This window comes from Microtus ochrogaster, chromosome 18 (genome assembly GCF_000317375.1).
Source record: "Microtus ochrogaster isolate Prairie Vole_2 chromosome 18, MicOch1.0, whole genome shotgun sequence".
NCBI classification, from domain to species: Eukaryota; Metazoa; Chordata; class Mammalia; order Rodentia; family Cricetidae; genus Microtus; species Microtus ochrogaster.
Window position 1 is genome coordinate 5,839,419 of NC_022020.1, and position 21,089 is coordinate 5,860,507.

The 21,089-nt window shown below is 48.1% G+C and overlaps 1 protein-coding gene across 2 annotated transcripts in view; it reads left to right on the plus strand.

Annotated features, from left to right (window-relative positions):
- The window catches only part of Cables1 (Cdk5 and Abl enzyme substrate 1), a 103,921-nt gene that overhangs the window by 27,863 nt on the left and 54,969 nt on the right, over positions 1-21,089 (plus strand). For both annotated transcript variants that reach the window (XM_005355759.3, XM_026783306.1), the window contains exons 2-3: positions 14,810-14,881; positions 20,332-20,424. In XM_005355759.3, the coding sequence (XP_005355816.1) occupies positions 14,810-14,881; positions 20,332-20,424 (165 nt within the window). The remainder of the gene's footprint in view (positions 1-14,809; positions 14,882-20,331; positions 20,425-21,089) is intronic.

The window sequence follows — 21,089 nt, forward strand, 5'->3', positions numbered from 1 at the left end:
AGAGAGCATTCTCCAGCAGAGAGAGAGAGAGAGAGAGAGAGAGAGAGAGAGAGAGAGAGAGAGAGAGAGCGCGAGCATTCTCCAACAGTCTCCCATGATGATCAGGGTCTGCTCTGTGGGTCACAGAGACAGCCAGTTGAAGGGTAAGTAAGGGTAAGTGGATGAGGTCAGATGTTGGCCTGCACACTGACCCAGCATAGTACACAGCAGGGAGCCAGCATCAGGAGGGGCAGCAAACCCCTGGAGGGAACAGGTTGGTCAGACAACGTTGTGTGCCTGCCAGTTACTCTCTCTCTGGAAGACAGCCTTTGTGTTTTCCTGCTGGCTCAGAAGATAAAAGATTGTGCTCCTTTGAAGAGTGGGACCTCAGACATTTCCCCAGCTCTTATCTCTTGGATCCGAGGCCTTGGGCGAGGTCTGTGCCCCATGGGAGCTTCAGTTTCTCCATCTGCAAATTGGAACTCAAGAGCTCTCATGTTGAGGTGCCCTGAGAAGTTAACACTGCCCCGTCCATAAAGCCCATAGCTGAAGACGTGTTCCGTCTCATAGCCTAAGGAACCACTGTCCTTGTGTTCTTCCTGAGACCTCAATGCTATGTTAAGGACTATGTGGCTACATGCAAAACAAAGTCCCCTTTCTGCCACCTTTGCCAACTGAAGAGTTTGACGGACAGGGTTGCTTCCAAGCCTTACCTGTGAGTTGCATGTCCCTTGGGTGGCTTGTGGCGTTTCAGGTCCATCTATAAGCACACACGTTTAATTGCACTAATAGCTGAAGTTAAACCACTAGGGTTTTATGAACCCAGGAAAATGGCCTCTTAATGATTACAAGACCTTAAATCTCAGACCTGATTTAACAGACACAGTTCAGCATCAGGATGAACCTGCCACGTCCCTGTGCTCCCAGCCTAAGTTTCAAAGCACTTTGTGAAAATGCAAACTGAGCCTGAGGCAGGAATCAGTGGGAGGGGCCGCTGTGCTTTGTAGAAGAGAGGCTGAGACCTCCTTTTCCCATACATACATAGCTGTCCAGGGAGCAAGCAATTGCATGCAGACAGATTAGATTATTCGTACAGGTGGGGCTAGTGCACACATGAAGGGTGTGCCTGGGCACGATTTCCCACCCAGGTTAGTGACCTCTGGGGTTTATCTTCACACTGGCGTCCAGGAAGACTTTGATTCCCTCCACGTGTTACCCTGAGCTAGGCTGGGGTTCTCTCCTTCCTGTGACACCCAGGGTTCATTGCAGTCTGTTTTGTAATTAGCTCCTATTGTGTCTGCCAGTCGGTCGTTCATCATCCGTGTGACCCTGGCGCCTTGCAGTGCGAGTTTAGGAAATGAAGGGTGACTTCTTTGTTTCGCTCAGAGTCTGGGGGTGGAGGGGGTGGGGTGCTGACGGAGGGGTCGTGCTGCCTGACCTTTTGTGGTGTGTGCTATTTTGGTCAATTTTCCCTGTTTTCAGGCATGCTGATTCCCGCCCCTGCCTCCCAGACAGGATTGACATTCTGGTTCCTTGGTGACACTCCAGTTTGCTATCCCTGCTTTTCCTCTGAGTGTGTCTAGATAGCATTTCTCCTTATGACTCTATGAATCTACTTGTTTGCTAGAGGGCACCTCATCTCCAGCGGCTGGCATTTGGCTTTCCTCTCAGCTCTCAGCCACTAAAGCCCTAGGGCAGTGGTTCTGGCTTGTATGGGCACTCCCAAACACATATGCATTCCCTCTCTGACACACAGAGGTGCATATATATTTATATGTGTATATTTATTTATGTATGTATGTATGTATGTATGTATATGTGTGTGTACTCTTTCCACGGCATCCGTGTGATATCCCCAAAGCCTTTCAGACCTTTGAGATAGGCTGTTGAATCCAATAAGTGGTAGAATCCCCATTGCATCTGAGTGACTTCGTGTGGCATTAGGCACAGCTCTCTTGCTGCAGGGTGACTTTGGAAACTTTCCCTCAACAGCCTTGTCATTAGAACTGCAGCTGCTGAGGCGGTTGCACTAACACAGCTTCCAAAGACTGGGAGGCTGCTTCCTCTCTGCAGACGCTGGCGGAGCAGCCTGGGTGATGGAGAGATGCGTGGCTCATTTTCTACAGACCAGAGCAAGCCTGAAAGAAGGGCGCTGATTTTCAAAGATGTCCTCTCCCAAAGGCCGGGGAAAGGGAGAGAGGAGAGAAACAGACATGGCAAGGAGCCTTCCTGCTTGCTCTGTCCGTGTGCAGAGTTGGGTGACAGTCCTGTGCTTGAGGCCAAAGGCTCTCTAAGCAGCCTGAGGGCAATGCTGTGGTGTCCCTGTAAGTGGTGGGTGGGCCCCTCACATGCCCACGTCAGTAGCTTTCAGGTCTAACCTGGTGGCTGCTGTAGTGCTCTGGAAATAGGAGTCATAGGAACCAGGATTGTTAGAGTGGACCTCATCCTGGTGCCCCTACTATCTACCGCTGACCCAAGCAAGCCGTTCTACCTCCCAGGGAGGAAAAGTTGAACCCCATAGTTTTCACAGTGACATTCTGAGGGTCTCAGCAGGGGCTTTTGGAGTTCCACAAATGGTTGGTTCATTTTCAATATGTATTTTTTCCCGTATTCATGTGCATCTATAGATTTCATATATCATACATAAATATTTTAACAGCTTTATTGCAGTAAACTCTGCTGCCATCTGTTTACTGAAAGCCAATGGGTGTAACACTCCCTGCACACTCATGGAGTTATGGAACCGTCTTTGCTGTCTGATCTTAGCAAGCTTCCATCACCTCCAAAGGAAACCCTGTAGTCACGGACGGTCCACATTCCCTGCCCTGTGAACCTGCTCCATCTATGGCTCTGCTTCTCGGGACATTTCATCTAAAGGAATTCCTAGGCAATTCTGCCTTAGAAGGTTCTCGAGGTTCATGTTGTAGCTCACGTCGATACTTTATTTCTCTTTTAAGGCTGATTGACACTGCATTTTATTTGGCCATTCATTGGTTGATGGGCATGAGGGCTTGTGTGCCGCCTGCTGCTGTGAGCGTTCCTGGTGAGTTCTTGTGTGCACAGTGCTTGATTGTGTAAGGTAGCTGCTTAACATGTTAGGTATAATATATATGAGCTTATGTGTGTAACAAATGTCAACCTGCCACACTCTAGAGTCACCTGAGAAGTGTGTCTCAGCCGAGGGATTGCCTAGATCAGGTTGGCTTGTGGGCTTATCTGTGGGAGATAGTCTTGATAATTGATATAGGAAGGGCCAGCCCATTGTGCACAGCACAGTTCCCTAGGCTAGACCCTGAACTGAAGAGAAGAGAAAGCTAAGCAAAAAGCAAACAGGCAGTATTGGTGGTTCCTTTCTCATTGTTATTGACTGTGGATGTGATACATGATTAACTGCTTGAGTTCCTGTCTTCTCCCAGAAGTGTGAGAGAATTATATAATTTGAAATTATATGCTAAAGATGCATTGGTGGGGGGGTGTCAGTGTACTTTTAAAGCAACAGAAAAGACTAGAATAAACACATTGTTGTAAATAAGGTGTTTTAATATTACAGGAAAATAAAACGACCCCTACTGTCTATAACAAAGCCTGGCACACTGATGACTGCGCAGTAATTACTTAACTAACGATGCACTAATCACTCCCGCTGCTAGAGCAGGTAGAGTGTATGCAGTTAAGCTTCACCTCTACCATTTACTGAAGAGACTGGGTCCCAAGATGTTTGAAAATGGTTACCACAGGCTCTGCTTATGCTTGCCAATGGGGACTATACCCCTATTGTATACGCAGCACCAAAAGAAAAAAATGAGATGCTGAGATTCACCTTGGACTCAAAAAAGGGCATCCTTGTCTTCAGGTTTCCACATTTGTTTAAATATCAAAAGAAGGTGCTGGAGAGATGGCTGAATGGTAAGAGCTCTTCCTGAGGAACATGGTCCAGTTCTTAGCACCCCACAGTGTCTCAGCCTGCAGTCCCAGGGGATGGAATACCCTCTTTGGTCTCCCTGTGTGCCAGGCACACACATGGTACACAGACACACATGCAGACAAAACACTCATACAAATAAATAGTAAGTAAATATCAACAGATTTGATGTGTTATAATCATGATTGGGCCATAGGTAAATATTGCAGCAATTATGTTTATAAAGTTTGGAATTGCTGGGTGGTGGTGTCCCACACCTTTAATCCCAACACTTGGGAGACAGAGGCAGGTGGATCTCTGTGAGTTCAAGGTCTGCCTGATCGACAGAGTGAGTTCCCGGACATCCAGGGCCACACAGAGAAACCCTGTCTTGGAAAAGCAAACAAACGAAAAGAATATGTATCAGTGTGGAGGGCTGAGACCGATGCTGGTGTCTTTGTCAGTCACTTTCTATCTTAAATACTGAGAGAGACTCCTTCGCTTGCCCCAGAGCTCACTAGTTTGGCTAGCTGATTTGCTCTGGGAATCCCTTGGCCCAGAGTGCTGGAATTCCAGGCAGGCCACCACACCCACCTGGCATTTTTGTGGGGTATTGGGAATTTGAACTCTGGTCTTCATGCTTGTATGCCAAGCCCTTTACCTAGCACTGAACCATGTCCTCAGCACTCCAGTGAGAACCTTCTGAATCCCCAGGACTGTTACACCCCACACTGCTTCTCTTCTCCATCTGTGACTGCAGATTTATTGAAAGTCCACTGCATACAACGTGCTAAGCCCTGAAGGGATTCCAAAGACGGAAAGACCGTGTTAGCTGTTTTTAAGATGCCTGTAGACTGGTTGGAGGTAAGTGTAAGATAATCAGAGCAGAGTCATCCAAAGTATGAGTGTTTAGGTGTTAATATTTCCATGTAGCGCCAATACACCAAATGTTGTAGGAATTCAGAAAACAACAAGGACAGCTTCCTGGACCAGGTGGCACTGTGCTGTGTCTGAAGATGAAGGTGGCGTTCTGATGGTGGAGAGAGGATGCTGCCATCACCTGGGGCATCTTTTACCCCTAAGCCCACTTAGGAGACTAATGCTTCAGTGTCTGGTCCCTGTTAAGCTTTGACAAAAAGAGATAAATATGAGAAACAAAGAAAAGCAGGCATTTTACAGTAAGTTTCTAGAAAGGAGTTGACCTCCCCTGGTGCCTGGACTGGAGACGCTGGGGATGAGGCGGATGCTCTGTGGGCAGATACACTGCAGTTCATCTGAGCAGCTCCTAGAAAACTGGGATTTACAGAACCCCATTGATCGTGAATTTGCTATAAATAATTGCGAGCTGTCAACACCCATTGGTGCTGCAGGTCCTTCAGAACAGAGAAAGGTCAGACCAGGAGTCAGGAGCTTTTAATGGTGGTATCCTCGCCAGCAGGTCTGTCTGCTAAAGGTCCCTTGGCGCCTTGTGGACAGGCAGCTCCGCCAGCCCTAAGGGAGGGTGGGATGCTCACCTCCATGCTGGGTCTTCCTTTTCTCTCTGCGTCTTCTGTCCTTGTGTATCAGTCTTCACAGAATTGGGGACAGATTCTGTGGGAACATGCATGTGTGTCTGGCTTAGGAAGATGTGTAGCTTCTAAAGGGGTCTTCCAGGAACTAGGAATCTAAGAAAGGTGGTGTCCCCAAGGCTCAGGGCATTGTCAGGTTGGGCTATGTAGCAAGGGAGATGGAGAATGAAACTGCCTTCTGAGGAGGCTGAAGCTGTGGCTCAGGGCTAGTACTCAGAAGCCTTTCTCAGGGATGGCTGCTGCAGGACCCCTTCCCAGCACTCCAGGCCCCTCTGCAGGTGTTTCTGGGCCACCTCTGAATCACAGTGTATGCACGGTTGTTCTGTGATTAACACCATCCCCACACAGTTTTGCATGTAGCCACGGTGGCTCCTGGGCCCTTGTATCTCCTGATTCCATCAGCGTAGGAACCTACCCATGGCTGGGCTCCCTGTGCTCCTTCCTGAGACTAGACTTTGTTCCAAGGAATGCTATGCCTCCCACTCCCCTGAGTCCTGTCTCCCCAGAACCTCCTGCCATTGTCAGGGCCTCTGTTTTGGCTGTGTTTTGTCTAGCCATTGGCCTACTCTGCCTGCCCCCTCCACACCTGTGCTCTTCTGATCTTAGCACCTGCTGGGAGCACAGGTTGCCAGTGCCTGCCTGCCGCCTGCCTGCCTTGGGGAATGCAGAACTTGATTCCTGGAATCTGGATGTCCTCTCAGAACATCCATGACCTGTCCCCGAGCTTCTTGGGCTTGCGTCTAGATTTTGACTGCTTTTTTTTAATATTATTTCCTTCCCACCCTTACCCTGCCCTGTCTTGGCTCCCACTTGTCACCTCTGTCACCACAGGGGAATCCAGTCTGTTCCATAGGAAGACTGGTGTCATCTGTCTCGTCAGATTCACAAGACTGGTCTGGATCCTTACTTTTTGAGCCAGTGCATTTGCTTTCCCTAGTTTTGTTCTGAGTATTTGATTAGCATGTGTACCCCAGCTGCAGGCATGGGCTCTAGTCGGGTCTGCATGATCTGGAACAGAGCCAGTGGTCCCGGGCCAGCCCCTGACCATCAGAAGTATACCAGACATCGATAACCTTCAAAGGGACATGGTAGCCTGTGTAGTAGCTTCTCAAGCCTTCCTCCACCCCGTGGAGGAGGTGTTTGAACTTGTCCCAGAGGGACTTAGTCATTCTGGGCTTCCATGTCACATTTGCAGGGCCTGGGTGCCCAGGGAGGCCTGCAGGGGCTGACGGCGGATGCCTGGCCAGATAGTAAATCTGCTCACAGCTTGCCTGCCCCAAATAGCTAGAAGTACCGCACTGATCTCAGACCTGGGCTTTCCAGGATTTGGCAAGTCTACTGAGAACCCTTGTGGCAAGAATAAGAAGCCAAGCACCGTTTGTGTTCTCTGCAAACATTTAAAGTCTTTCTTAACCCCCCTAGAACAATGTAAAAACAGATCTTATTTGAACAAGCTGGTCGCAGCACCTGGTGTTTTCATTTTAATTTGATTTCTTTGCCTGATTCATCAGATGGAGTCTTTTTAAAAAATAGGTTTGAGCCAGGCAGTGGTGGAACACACCTTTAATCCAAGCACTCTCAGGAGGCCGAGGAAGCAGATCTCTGAGGTAGCAGTGAATTCCAGGACAGCCTGAGCTACACAGAAAAACCCCGTCTCAAAAAACAAAAGCAAATTAAACAAAAATTGAGATTATAACATTCTCCCTTCCTTTGTTCTCTCTAAGCCCTCCCGTATGTCCTTCCTTCTCTCCTCCAAACTCATGGCCACTTTTTTCATTGTTATAATATACATATATGTATATAATTATATATTCCTGAATAGAGCCTGCTCAATCCGTAGTATGTTGTTTCTTGTGTGTATGTTTTCAGGGATGACTGTTTGGCATTGGACAACCAATTATGTGCTTTCTCTAGGGAACCCCTCTTTTTTCATAAAAAATGAACCTGTTTTCCTTCCTTTCTGAGGAAGACTCCAGTAGCCCCTGGGGATTTCTATCACTGTGGTCTATATCCTGGGATGGCTCTGACATCAGGACAGTCGGCAGTAATGTGGGAAGGAGGCTGGTGTGTGCGGCAGGCCGGCTGGGAGCCCTTTGCCCAGTAAACTGCTGGGGAGGTGTTAGCCTGACTGGTTCTGTGACTGCTGACCCAGCCCAGGCAGTATGGCACTGCCCTGTCAGATTCCACAGCTAGCCTGAGGTTCTCTCTACTCTTTTAACACTTCTTGCTGCTAGGTGAGCCACTAGGGGCTGTGCTCAAGTTCAGCAGCTTTTTTGATGAAGTTTCAGATCCGTAACGACAGGACAAAGCTTGGATCTGGTGGTTGGGAGTGAAGGCCATTTTGCTTTAGGACCTAAGGCCTATCTCAGCAAAGTGATTTGACATCCACTAAGAGTCCTCTTGAATTTTGACTTTAAAGTTTGCAACACATGGCCTGTGTTACCTTACCTTACTTGCAGAATGCAGTGCCAGCTCAGAGGGCTGTGGCTCTTGGGAGTTTAAAACCCTGAAAAGGAAGCAACAGCAGAACGTTCAGGAGTTTGGCTTTGCTTTGAGAGCCTTGTCTTTGCAAAACATCATGTTCACAAGAAACACAGAAGTGATGGCAGATGCAGGTTTCCATACAGCACTGTACTGTATATAGGGTTCCTTTAAATAGCAGACTTCCATAGTAAACCAGTAACAGATGGCAGAGAAATGCCATGTGTTTTAGGACACTACAACCTTTTTTTTTTTTGGCAGAGCAAAGACTATGTCCTTGAGGCAGGGTGCATGAGTCAGGGCATGAGGCCTGTGCTCAAGAAAGAAGAGATCTTCCCACATCTTACAAAGGCCTGCTCTGCCTTCTAGGCTGGCAAGCCTCAACCCAAGGGCCGAGACTTTTAAAGTCTCTGAGTCTGTGAAGGAGCCTGAGGTTTCAAGCTTCCCTAGTTTATAAGATAAAGGTGGAGTTGTGCTTTATCCAGCCCACATTTTCCCTATTTAGCAGTGGGGAACTTTCCAAGAATGCACTCTGGGTCTTGGGAAGTAGAATGGAGGCTCAGACATCAAACATGTTCACTAATTATATATAAAGGAGAAGGCCAAGTACCATTCTAAGGGAAGTTGGGGACTGCGCATCTGCCTAAAGAAGGACATCTGTAGCCAGCCAGGGGGCTGTGATTATTTGAATGAGAAGAGCTCCAATGGGTCGTTTATTTGAATGCTTGGTGTGGTAGTTTGAACATAATTGGCCTCCATAATCTTATAGGGGTGGCACTATTAGGAGGTGTGGCTTTATTGGAGTGGGTGTGGCCTTGTTGGAGGAAGTGTGTCACTGTGGGGGCGGGCTTTGAGGATTCCTATGCTCGGGATACTGCCCAGTGTCTCAGTCAACTTCCTGTTGCCTACAAGATGTTGGACTCTCAGCTGCTCCAGCACCATGTCTGCCTGCATGCCGCTGTGTTCCCCACTGAGATGGTAATGGACTGCACCTCTGAAACTCTAAACCAGCCCCCTCAATTAAATGTTCACAGCAACAGAAACCCTAAGAAGTTGGTACCAGAAGTGGGTTATTGCTGTGATGGGCCTGACCGTGTTGCTTTGGAGAACCCAAGATGCCAGAGATGCCAGAGTCTGGGGATACCCACCAAGAACAGCTGCTGATAGGGAGTGGAATCAGCCCAAGAGAGAAAGTGTGTTGTAGTCAAAATGAACAGAGTTGGAGACCTGGGAGTGTTTTGACTTCAGACATGGAGATGTAAAGTTTGGAGTTTGCCCAGCTGGTTTTCGGTCTTGCATTGGTCCAATGTTTCCTTATTATTCCCCCTTCCCTGTGTTTTAGAATGGTAATGTACATCCTGTGCCATTATGTGTTTGAAGTATGTGATCTGCTTTTTGATTTTGATTTTACAGAGGATTGTAGTTAAATCTCAAAAGAGACTTTGAACTTTGAAGCAGGATTGGGACTATTATTGACTATGGGGACTTGTGAAGTTGGACTAAATGCATTTTGCATTGATATTGTTACAAGCTTATGGGACCAGGGAGTGGAATGTGGTGGTTTGAATGGAATTGGCCCCCATAATCTTTTAGGGAGTGGCGCTATCAGGAGATGTGGCTTTGTTGGAGTGGGTGTGACCTTATTGGAGGAAGTATCACTGTGGGGGCGGGCTTTGAGGATTCCTATGCTCAGGTTTCCGCCCAATGCCTCAATCAGCTTCCTGTTGCCTGCAAGATGTTGGACTCTCAGTACTAGCACCATGTCTGCCTGCGCACCACCACGCTTTCTGTCCTGATGATAATGGCCTGAGCCTCTGAAACTGTAAGACAGCCACCCCTATTAAATGTTTTCCTTATAAGAGTTGCTGTGGTTGTGGTGTCTCTTCACAATAGAAACCTTAGCTAAGACAGTTGGTTCCCAGTTGGTGCAACTGTTTGAGAAGGCTTGGGAGGTGCGGCCTTGTAGGAGATGTTTCACTGGGGTTAGCTTTGAAGTTTTCAAATAAACGTCCCTGCCTTTCCCAGTTATCTTTCTCTGCCTGGAACTTGTGGATCAGTGTGTGAGGTTTGAACTCCTGCTCAGTTCCATGCCTGCCTCCTGCTGCCTTGTTCCCTGCTACCACTGTCATGGGCTCCTGAAACTGTAAGCCCCAAACAAACTCTTTCTTCTGTATGTTGCCTTGGTTGTGATGTCTGATCAGAGCAGTAGAAAATTAACTAATACAAAAGTCCTCTGCTTTGTCTTGTTTGGTCTTGTTGTGGGGAGGGACGAGATTGATCAGTGGGCACAGGGCACAACACTAAGGCAGATAAATTATATGCTTGAGGATATACTAAATATTTCTTTCTTTTATTTTAACAACCATCTGAACAGATGTGATCATCATGTCCCCAGCTTGTGACCTGCTTATGTAGTTAAGATCTCTACCATCACTTCCCACACCTGTGAAGAGCTAACTCTGCCCTCCAGTAGCCCAACTTATAGCCCAGAACATTGTGTGAGTGGGTTCACGCAGGCAGACAGAACATCAAGGCAGGAAACCTTTGGCATGGCTGCTCCCCAAGGCCCTACCTGTCCACCCAGTTTTGGTTCCAGAGAAAACAGACCTAGATCTTCACTCTTCTGGCCCTTTGTATGTGTGTGGCATCCAAGCGCACCATACTAGGTCCCTGCTTGTGTCCTCCCTAGCCTCAGTGACCTACTTTCCTTTGCTCGGTGACCTTTGTAAGATTTCCATGCAAGGATGAACGAGACAGGTCCTTGCTCGGGGCTGGTTATGATAACCTCAATCCCAAGTGCGCCGCTGATGCAGGTGAGTAAGGGAATTAAATGAGGGTCACTCATCCTTGACCAGAGCAGGCTGTTGGCGGTGACCTCCTTTAGTGGGATCAACTGTCCTTCTCATTAGAATCCCCTGGTGATTTAAGAAAATCCTTTTAGCTCAGCCCGGACAAGTAAGCAGACTCTCTGGAGGCAGGCCCAAGGGGCAGACTTTACAAAGGCCATTCTGAAATGCAGCGAGGCTCAAATGCATTGGCTTCCAGTGCCTTCGTTGTTTTACACAAGGGCATACACCAAGGCCCAGGAGTCAACTTTAACACATTATATCCTGGTCCTTACTCTTGGGCCAGGGCTTTCCACTCCTTGGGCAGTACTCACTACCTGGCCTTGTCCTTCTAAGATGCCCTGGCCACTGTGGTTTCTACCTCTCTCTACCTTCACTCTCCCAGGGTCCTCAGAGTCACTGCTGGGCAGGATGAAGACGGCGGCCACCGTGGAGCCCATTTGCCCGGGACAGAATAGATGGATGACAGCTGCTCCTGCCCTAGAGATGGAGATAATGGCTCTCTTGTGCTAAGAAACATTAGGGATGCTGGGTCCCCCTTTTTCACCCTCACTATCTACTGTGTAGCTCTCTTCCTTTACCCCGAGCGACTTACTCTTAAGCTCTCAGTGTATGCAAACGAATATATTAGAACATGGCCACTGTGCCCATCTGCAGGTCCCTGGGATATCCAGTGACTTCTTGCAGATGAGCTGTGCGGGCTTAATAGCGAGTAGAACACTTTGGTTCATGTGGGTGTATTCAGATATGTAGATTACTGTCGTGGGTCTCAGCTCCTTTTTTGCTCAGCATCCTGTGTTTAGTGTTTTGAGATGAGTCCGAAATGCTTTCAGGATGCTGGTTAGACTGGACATTAAGTGTGAACCTCACTGAGGTCAGTGTGGCTGGCATGGTAGGTCCTTGCATATCATTATCAGACAAGAGGGCGGTCCCTAGGTGTGGCTCGGTCTGCTAGTCATAGGTACTTTGATTCGGTGACTTCAGCACATAATGCTTGTGTCTGAGTCTTGTGGGTCTATTACTGAATGTCTGTGTGGTTAATAACGTAGCATGCTGTTTAAAGGCTAAGTATTCTTTATCAGTCATTACAATATGCAAAGACTTCTGCTCATCAGCTGTGCCTATGATAAAGGCCTAGGAAACAAATTGCAGGGTGAAAGTGGCTGCGTAAGCTGGCTGCCTGCCCTCAGCTACCTCATCCACACAGCTTCCTGCGGATAGAAGGGTAGGGAAAAGCTGTTGCCATGGCTCCTGGAAGGGTTCAGCATGGTCAGGGGTGGAGATGATCACTACGGCTAGCTCACAGGACACAGCCTTCTAATAACAAGATAAACAGGTCTTTATCTTAAGAAGGGCAAGCATTGCTGCTGGCTTGTCTTGGCACCGTGTTAGAGTTTCTTACTGTGACCGATAGTGGGTTTTTCTAGGTTGTGTACCTGTGTCTCAAGGAATCTTTGTGACTAAGGAAGCATGCCCATTGATTTAAAGGAACAGGTGAACATTCAAGGTTGAGATTTTTCTTTCCCTTTTAAAGGCTTGAACTCTTGAGTGTCCGTCTATCTTTGTCTCTGCCTGTCTGTCTTAGTCAGGCTACTGTAACAAGCCACCAGAGATGAAATTTACATTCTCACGGTAAAGGCCTGGAAGCTTCTAGACAGTCTGCTAGCTTGGTGTTTGGACTAGTGAGTTTACAGACAGCTGACTTCCCCATGTGACCCCATGTGGCAGAAAAGGAATTGGAAGGCTTTCTTGGGGCCTCTTCATAAAGGCACCCATCCCACTCCTGGGGGCTCCTCCCTTGTGACCTAATTGCCTCCCAGATTCCACATCTTATACTGTTACATTGAGGGTTAGGATTTCATATGAGCAGTGGGGTTGGGGTGGGGAAAGAGAACATTTAGTCTGTAATAACGTTCATGTGTGACTCTGTACCTGTTCAGCTAACGAGGAAAATACCCAATGTGCCAATTAAGAAAAAAAAAGCAAGTTCTTACAACAGTATAGAAGATGTAGTCTAACGCAATGCATTCCGAATATGCAGCCGTCTTTCCCTGGTTGGGAAGAGCAGAACTGGATGCAGCTTTTCTACAGAAGCGCCTTTGGAATCTGCACTTTGCTGGACCAGTGAGGTGGTGGAGGAGCCTGGGGAGGGGGTTCTGAGCTGCTCTTCATTTTGTTGCTTAGGAAAGGTGGTCTCAAAAGATTAAGGAATTTTCCAGTGGTTCTGTGAATTCCCGCCTGAACTGAAACCCCTAAAGAATAGCAGGCCACATGTCCCAAAGCCAGGCCGGCAGTCATACTGTTTAAGTGGACAGACAGTGTCTTTAGGGCTGGGGGAGCCTGGCTGAGCTTGACTGGGACTTCGATTACGCCTACTCCTGAGCAGTGGCTACAGAGCTTACAGGGACCTGCTAAGGGTGATTACAGGAGGGAGGGCCGTTCTCAGGGGCATACCCTTCAGTGCTCACCCCAGAATCCTGTTCTACAAAGGGAGGCTGAGCGCATAACAGGATTGGTTGAGACTTTAGTATCTGTAACTTACATTTACTTCTGCGTGTGGCCTTTGTGTTCAGTGATGTTTAGGGGTGCACCCCATTAATCTATTAATCCTTTACTTCTGACTTCAAGGCTTTGGGTGGTGCCAGGGGTACACTACTCTTCCATAGACATGGGAGACATGAAGATATGGGCAGTAAGACAGGGCATGGAGGCAGAGCTTCTTAGTTACCAAGGCCTTGTCTTATTTTGGCCTGCCAAAAGCAACTAGATTGAGGGGATTTGGAAAGACCATATGCAGTTGGACAACGGAAAAGTTGTCATGCTAAGTATTCATTCTCACTGGTCTCTGGGAGTTAGCCTCAATCATTTGTTTCCAGTTCTCCAGAAGGGTCATGGCCTTTCTGAGACAGTAACTTGTTTACAAATGATTGAAGGCAAGAGTCAAGAGCTCAGGCACTAGCCATGCAAGCATGAAGACCTGAGTTCAATCCCCAGTGCCCATGTCAACAGCTGGGCAGGCTGGCATGCCTCCACATGCTGATGAGGTGGAGACACTAAGCTTCCTGGAGCCTAATGGCTAGTCAGCGTAGCTGAATCCACAAACCCCAGTCCTAGTAAGCTACCTTGTGTGATAGTTTGAATGCAATTGGCCCCCATGATCTCATAGGGAGTGGCAGGAGGAGGTAAGGCTTTGTTGGAATGGGTATGGCCTTGCTGGAGGAGGTATGTCACTGTGGAGTGGACTTTGAGGTTTCCTGTGCTCAAGATACCTCCTAGTGTTTCAGTCTACTTCCTGTTGCCTGCATATCAGCATAGAGCAGCTCCTTTCCCAGCTCCATGTCTGCCTGCATGTGCCATGCTCCCCGCCATGATGATAATGGACTGAACCTCAGAAACTGTAAACTGCCACCCCAGTTAAATGTTTTCCTTTCTAAGTGTTGTTGTGGTCATGGTGTCTCTTCACAGCGATAGAAACCCCAACCAAGACACCTTGTCTCAGTAAAGATAGGTAGTTCCCTAGAGGAACAGAATCCAATGCCCCCACATACACATGTGAACAGACACGGGTACACGAATGAGAAAATGTGCTTTTGAAATTGAATTTCCTTAAGTTCAAATGATCAACGTTTGAATTCTTAACAGCATATGCTCAGGAAGGCTCATGGTGCCTGAGCAATTCTCTGTATTGTAAGAGGCATCACGTTGTTCTTGTCCTAAATTTTCATGAAAAAAAAGTCAAATTTTCATTTTGGCAATGGACGCTTGAAACAGGTCTTCTGCTTCTATAACCACCACAAAGAGGCCTGTCCCTGAGTGGCATTATCAAACGCAAATGAAATATCACCACAAAGTTTTCTTGATGAGGGGTGAGGACCACACTGCCGGTGGCCGTAAGGACAGTTGTTTAGAATGTACTGTGGGCCGTATATGCTGGGTTTTGTTTTTGTTTTTTTTCCTCCTGATAGTTAGGAATTCCTACAGTTTCTGATCAGTTTTACTGTGCACTATTAACTCCTGGATTTTTGTCTCTGTAGGCGTCGCCTTATCTCCCAGAGATCGTCGTTAGAGACCCTGGAAGATATTGAGGAGAATGCCCCTCTCCGGAGGTAAGTTCTTGTGCTTCGTGTGTGTGTGTGTGTGTGTGTGTGTGTGTGTGTGTGTACATTGTAACAGCTGGCAGTTTTTAGTTCCTAATCTTCTGAATTAAATTTTGAGGATAAGTAGTTGACTCACAGAGACAAAGAGTTCTGTGTGGAACCCGACCCTGAAGACATGAAAACTAGGATGCGCCATCAATAGACTGGAGCAGGCCAAGCTGCTTGCAGACCTGGTGGTTCTTTTTCTTGCGCTCTGTGGTTGGTGTTGGTCTGAGGAGCTGAGGATGGCACACAAGGCCTCCTCATGCCATCTGTGGTGGCTCTTGAGTCTCAGCCCTACCTGCCCTTTCATCTTAAAAGTGGCTGTTTATGGAAACAGAGCCATATTAGCCCTGGCATTACACAGTACTTAAGATCTTAGGCTTCACTCTCTGCAGGAGAAGCAACCAGATCTCCTCAGGAGATGATGGTGACGTCACTCCTTAGCTAGTTGCTGGGGCAACCTGGTGAAGATAGTTGCAAGTACTCCCTTGGGTTTGGAAGCATTCCATTCCATCTTTTCCTTCCAGATTAGAAAACGTGCTAGCAAAGCACATTTTTGGGATGACAGCAGTTGCTTGTGACTGGCAGGTTTCCCTCCCCTCGTCCTGCCCTCTCCGTTGGCCGCATCAATGCAGAGCTCTGGCCAGGCTTTCCTTGTGAAGGAGAAAGCACTCGCATGTTGTGACTTCTTGCCTTCGCCCTGCAGCTCCAAGCTGGCAAGGGAAAAGTGTCTGGTTCCATCCTTTGAAATAGCCAAGGCCAAGGAGACAGGTGTGGACTGACTTCATCCCTTCCTGAGCCTGCATCTGGGTTCCATCTGCCTGGCTACACTCTAGGATATAGCTTCTCCTATGCCACTGTGGAGGGCAGAGCGAGGTCCTGAGAGGGCTCCTCACCAGTCTGGGAAGCAGAGGAACAAACCCAGATATCAGGTGACTGTGAATCTGGCCACTGACATCATCCTGAAGGCCGGGGTCTGGTAGGCTGGTCTCTACTTTTGAAGTCTCTGGAAATATACCAGACTCCCAGCAGCCCCAAAGGGCACGTTCTGTGAGGCAGACGGGAAGAAGCCACTTCCCTGAAGACACCACACATCAGCTCCAGTAAAACCAAGGCAGGGAACTGGCTTTGTTCCAAGTAGTTGGTGAGCAGGGAGGAGGGAGGGCAATGCTCCCAGGTGGCAGCACGTGACTGACCTCAGAGCAGCAGGACATCTCTGCCTCCACCCCAGATCAGCAAGGAGAAAGGAGAGGGGGCCTAGTGCTCGCCAAGCCAGTATGTGGAGTTGTGTGACAATTGTTAGCAGAAGAACCCCAGCCGATCAGGGTAGCGGTAAAAATTGCCCTCACTAGGGTTCAAGATCAGGCCATTTTGTCCCCAGGAAGTTAGAGGGTTGAGATTGACTTGGGGTGCCCCGTTAGCCCCAGACTGGACGAAGAGTGAGAACAGCCTATCCTGCAGTAACTGACTTCTCCCAACCGCGCTTACAGAAGATTATCCTGAATTTCAAAGGGAACTTGTGTAAACGTAAACATCTAAAAGTAACCTAAAATCAAGGCAGTTTTTTAAAGTCTTTATTTCTCTAAATGAACTTCCAAAACAAAACAATAAAAAACCCCAACTTCTCAGGACCAGTGAAATTCTCAGTGGGCGAGGGCACTGGCCACCAATCCTGCTGACTGGAGTCTGGTCCCTGGAGCTCACAAGTAGCAGAGAACAACCAATAGGGTTGTTCTTGGTCTCCACACAGCCCTGTGTGGCCCACGTGTGCCCCGTTAGTCAGTACCTACATATATAAATAAGCAAATAGGCGTGGCCACTACAGAAAAGGCGTTCGGATTTGCTGAGATATCCTGCTCCCAGGAAACAAGCCATGTAGAAGAAGCCATGCTAGTTGGGAGTGTAGGACTCGCTGGCAGTAGTGGAACCTCAGTTCTCCCATCGGTAAAATGGGAGGGCCCAGAAAGGCTGACCTGTGAAGTCGGTTTGCCACCTCTGACAGGAAACGTCCCAGTAATGGCACTGACGTGTTCTGGGGATCGGGGGACGACCCGGGGTTAAGGAAGGCTCCGAGCCTGGTCTGCTTTTAAGGTTAGTATGCAAAGCAGTTGCCTCCTTGCTACCTATTAAAGCGTAATTAAGTGCATCCTATAATCAGTGTTAACAAGGACGAGCTAAATGTTCATTGAATTAGTTTTTAATTTAATTCTCTTCTCATTTAATTTCGCTTCACTCAAAGTGGGCGCTTTTAAATAGGTATTTACATGATAATGCAGCCAGCTCTGTGGATCGTCCTCTGCCTGACCCGCTGTCACCTGCAGCCCAGTGTTCCAGTTTCCTTGGCAATTGTTGCTAATAGCGCTCTTGAAGCATGTCTGATTCCCTGGGGTTTTGGTTAGATGCTTTTGAAGAAGCAGCGTAGCACAACAGCTTGCTGAGGAAGGCTTAGGTTAGTGGGGTGCCTGAAGCTGACACCCAGAGACAGGACTTTTATTGTTATATCACAGTATATCACAGTCAGTGTTTCCTGAGCACACCCAGAGCTCTAAGAAAGGGAGGACTTTGGGGAGTTTGTCACCTCTCGGTGATCAGTGGGGACCCCCAAATAGCACACTAGGAACGCAGCCTTGATTGGCCTCCTGTGGCCGTGGCCATCGCCAGCACCTGCCCGCTTTCCTAGACTTGGGTGTTGGAGCTACCTCTGTTGTAGTCACTGTGGCCACCTCCTCACCAGCTGCTGCCCTTCTGCTGACTCCAGTCTCCCTGGCAGCCCAAGGAATGAGGGTTCCTCTCTGCAGCCCCTGGGTTGTTCTCCTTCATTCTGTCATCAGGGCACAGTAGGACCTAGAGATTGTCAGGTGACAGACTTGGTCAGACTGGCTGGCACAGAAAGCTCTGGTTTGGGGTTGAGGCAGAGTGAAGAACAGGACAGTCTTAAACTTACTGCCCTACCCAGAATCCCCTGGAGCTTCTTTTCTGTTTAAGCCTCAATCGTTCCTTTTCCCCTCAGCCACCCCTTCTGTGTAAGACAGCGGGAACCTCGAGTGGCTGGTAAACCTGGAGTCAGTCAGCATGGGAGCAGTTTGGGGTTCTGGGTCTGTTATACTCTGTGTTCCCTTGAGCCCCAGAACTAAGAAGATGGAGGCCCCCTCTGGTTCTGCCTTTCCTTGATTTCTTCAGGCAGCCCTCTGCAAGGCTTCCAAAGAAATTCCACTTACCGCTCCGAATTCCAAGGGTTGCTGTCTTGAGAATATGGAGGTCCATCCCCCACCTCCCACCCACCTCACAGCTTATTAATAATGTAACACTTGGGATTTGTATATGACTGTGTGCGCATGCACATGTGTAAGTGCCTTCAAGCCAATGGTTATCTGGCCGTTTATGAAACACACATATGTGTGCATATTCATTTAGTTCTCACAGTGTTAGTGGTGGTGGGAACTGGAAGTGTTGCTAACAGAGTTGGGAGCCCTGAGTGGTCGTGATCAAGGGTATAGTAACGTCAGGGTTGGAGGCTGGGAGGACCATGCGTCTGCTGAAGCTTCAGCCCACTGTAAGGGACAGTGACGGGAACTGGGGCTTCCCTCTGGACACACAGCCCACGGGAGGGGGTTTCCTAGTAAAACCCACCGGAGGATACTGTCTGGTTGTAATGCCTTTGCTTAGGCCTGCATTGGTTTGCACTAGTGAGATTTATTCAAGTGAGGTTGTATTTTAGGGTGGTTTTGTTTTGTTTTTGTTTTTTAAATATATTGTGATCTGTACTCTAAGAAAGGGCTTCCAGAAAGGCTGGGCTCTGCTGGAAGGGTTGGTCAGAGTAGATGGGGATTGACCAGGCCCACCCCATCTTGGAGATTGCCCTGCGGGAGAGTAAAGACTGGAGTTTGCTTCCTTGTAGGTCTAGAACCCTTCTTGTTCCCCAGTTCAGTTCCCTTACTATTAACTTTACCCTGCTGCAGCCATGTCCTCCCGTGTGGCCTTGAGACAGAGCTGACTGTATTCAGATGCTGTTCGCACCCAGAGCTCAGTGTGGAGTGCTTTTCCAGTACTTGTTTGTGAAAGTATGAGGTTGAAGACCTCCACATCCTATAGCAGCAGCCAGTTCTTGGGCTCAGAGTCAGGAAGGATTCTAATAGAAGGGACATAATTCGCTTTGTCAAGACAAGACTGTGGGGCCCTGCGCAGCTTGGTACGCACCCGTCAAGACAGGGTCTAGAGAGACAACCAGAAAGTAGGTAGGCCTGGATTCTAGTTTGCTCCAGTGCAACACCTGACTCCAGAAAAAAAGCACAAACTGGGACCACCCAGGAATGGACCAACCAGCATCCACAGGGGAAAGTACCTAACATTCCAACCATTGTAGATAAGATCACCTGATGTCCCTTAGCCCAGCACACACCCATCCGCTTTAACCAGGGCACCCAGACAAATGTCAGTCAACCAGGGGTCCTGAACCTTAAAAATCCTTCACCCCAACTTCTGCTGTTATAAAAACCCCACCCCAACTTAGCTGGGCTCTCGATCGTGCTGGTTGTTAGACACACGGAGTCCAGGTTAGAACTTGAATAAGAGTAAAGGCTCTTTGCTTTTACATAGAGAACTCGGTCTCCTTGTTGGTTTTGTGGGGGCTCCGCACTCTGGGCATAATAAAGACAAAACTCTAGCCTCCTCGTGGTGGTATTTTTGGCTCTGGCAGTGGTGTCCATGTGGTTCTGTAAGTCAGCATTACCGGGTAACTTCAACAGTCTCCTCAGCTGTGGTCTGGCAGAGAAGCACAGTCAGCAATGCTGCCCACTCTCAGGAGAGATTTTACTTTTTAAATTCAGTCGCTTTGGTTCAATAGGTATTTGATTATTAAAATTTATTCTGAAGCAATAAAATGAAACAGAAACTACCTAGGTCCTAATTCTCATTCAGATTAAGCTGTGACTTCCCAAGCAGAGTCAGGAGCTGGGGCAGCTCGCCAAGGTTTCCAGGCCAGATCCTGCTCCAGAAGAAAATGAGTCAGGCTTGTTTCTGAAATGAATGTTGCATGTTATCCCTGCAGCCCCAAATCTTTTAAATTTACAAGGTTCTATTCCCTTTACCTGTGTTGATTTAGGATGACAGCAAGACTAATGTCCTTGGGACCCATTTAGGTTACATTATTGTAACTGGGGACAATAGTTAGCTAGCTTTTCAGAGACGTACATAAAATGTTATCAGTATTAGCAAGGAAATTGTCTGTCATTGGGTTTTTAAAGTTTCCTTGCTCTGGGCTAGCTGTATTGTTTTCCTTAGGCTACCCCACCCCCACTCCTGCCTGCCACGAAGTGACTCAGCCATTTGTCTGGTCTTTCCTTCCTGTCTTTGTGTGGATGGCTCAGTTGTCCACTAGGCAAGGATGGTGTTTTTTAAAATGCCTTTTTTTTTTTCAGATGTCGAACACTCTCAGGTTCTCCCAGACCAAAGAATTTTAAGAAGATTCATTTTATCAAGAACATGCGCCAGCACGATACCAGGAACGGCAGGTACCACAGGGCCACCGGGAGGGTGGCCAGAGGGGAAGGGAGAGGACAGCTAAGCGGATCATAGCCAATGCCACGTCCAGACATCTCCACCTGGGGAACCCAAAGAGAGTTCTGATAGGACGCGAGTCTGCTTTCCCAGAAAACTTTGGACAGAGAAACAACTGCTTTTTGTTGTTGTTTTTCTGTTCTGTTGGTTTTTTTTTCATTGCTGACCAGCACTGTCTGTCTGGGCTGGTCAACAAAGGCTGCCAGATCTGTGCCTGAACTTGGCCTTGGCTTTGTAGGCAACTCTTTAGGAGGATGGGATCTGGACTTTGGCAGGCAGATCTTTCCTCCACAGGTTCTGGGCCTGCTGACACTTATTGGAAAGTTTTCTCCATCCCCTCACTAAATAACAATTATGGTCGAGAAGTATACAATCTTAATATTAAAATTCTCCGGAGAATAGCATTGCTGCTAGCATGTTTACCAGCCATTCCTCCGAGACCTCTGGTGTCCACTGATGCCCCCTGACCCTAAAAGATGTCCTCTTAGCTCGCATGCTAAGAGCAGAGGGCCTGGTGCCAAGCCCACCTCGTTTGCTAGGATTTCTAGAAGACTACGTGGTCTTTCCAACACTCGCCAGTTCTTACAAAATGAAATAGCTGAGATCTCCCAGTGATGCT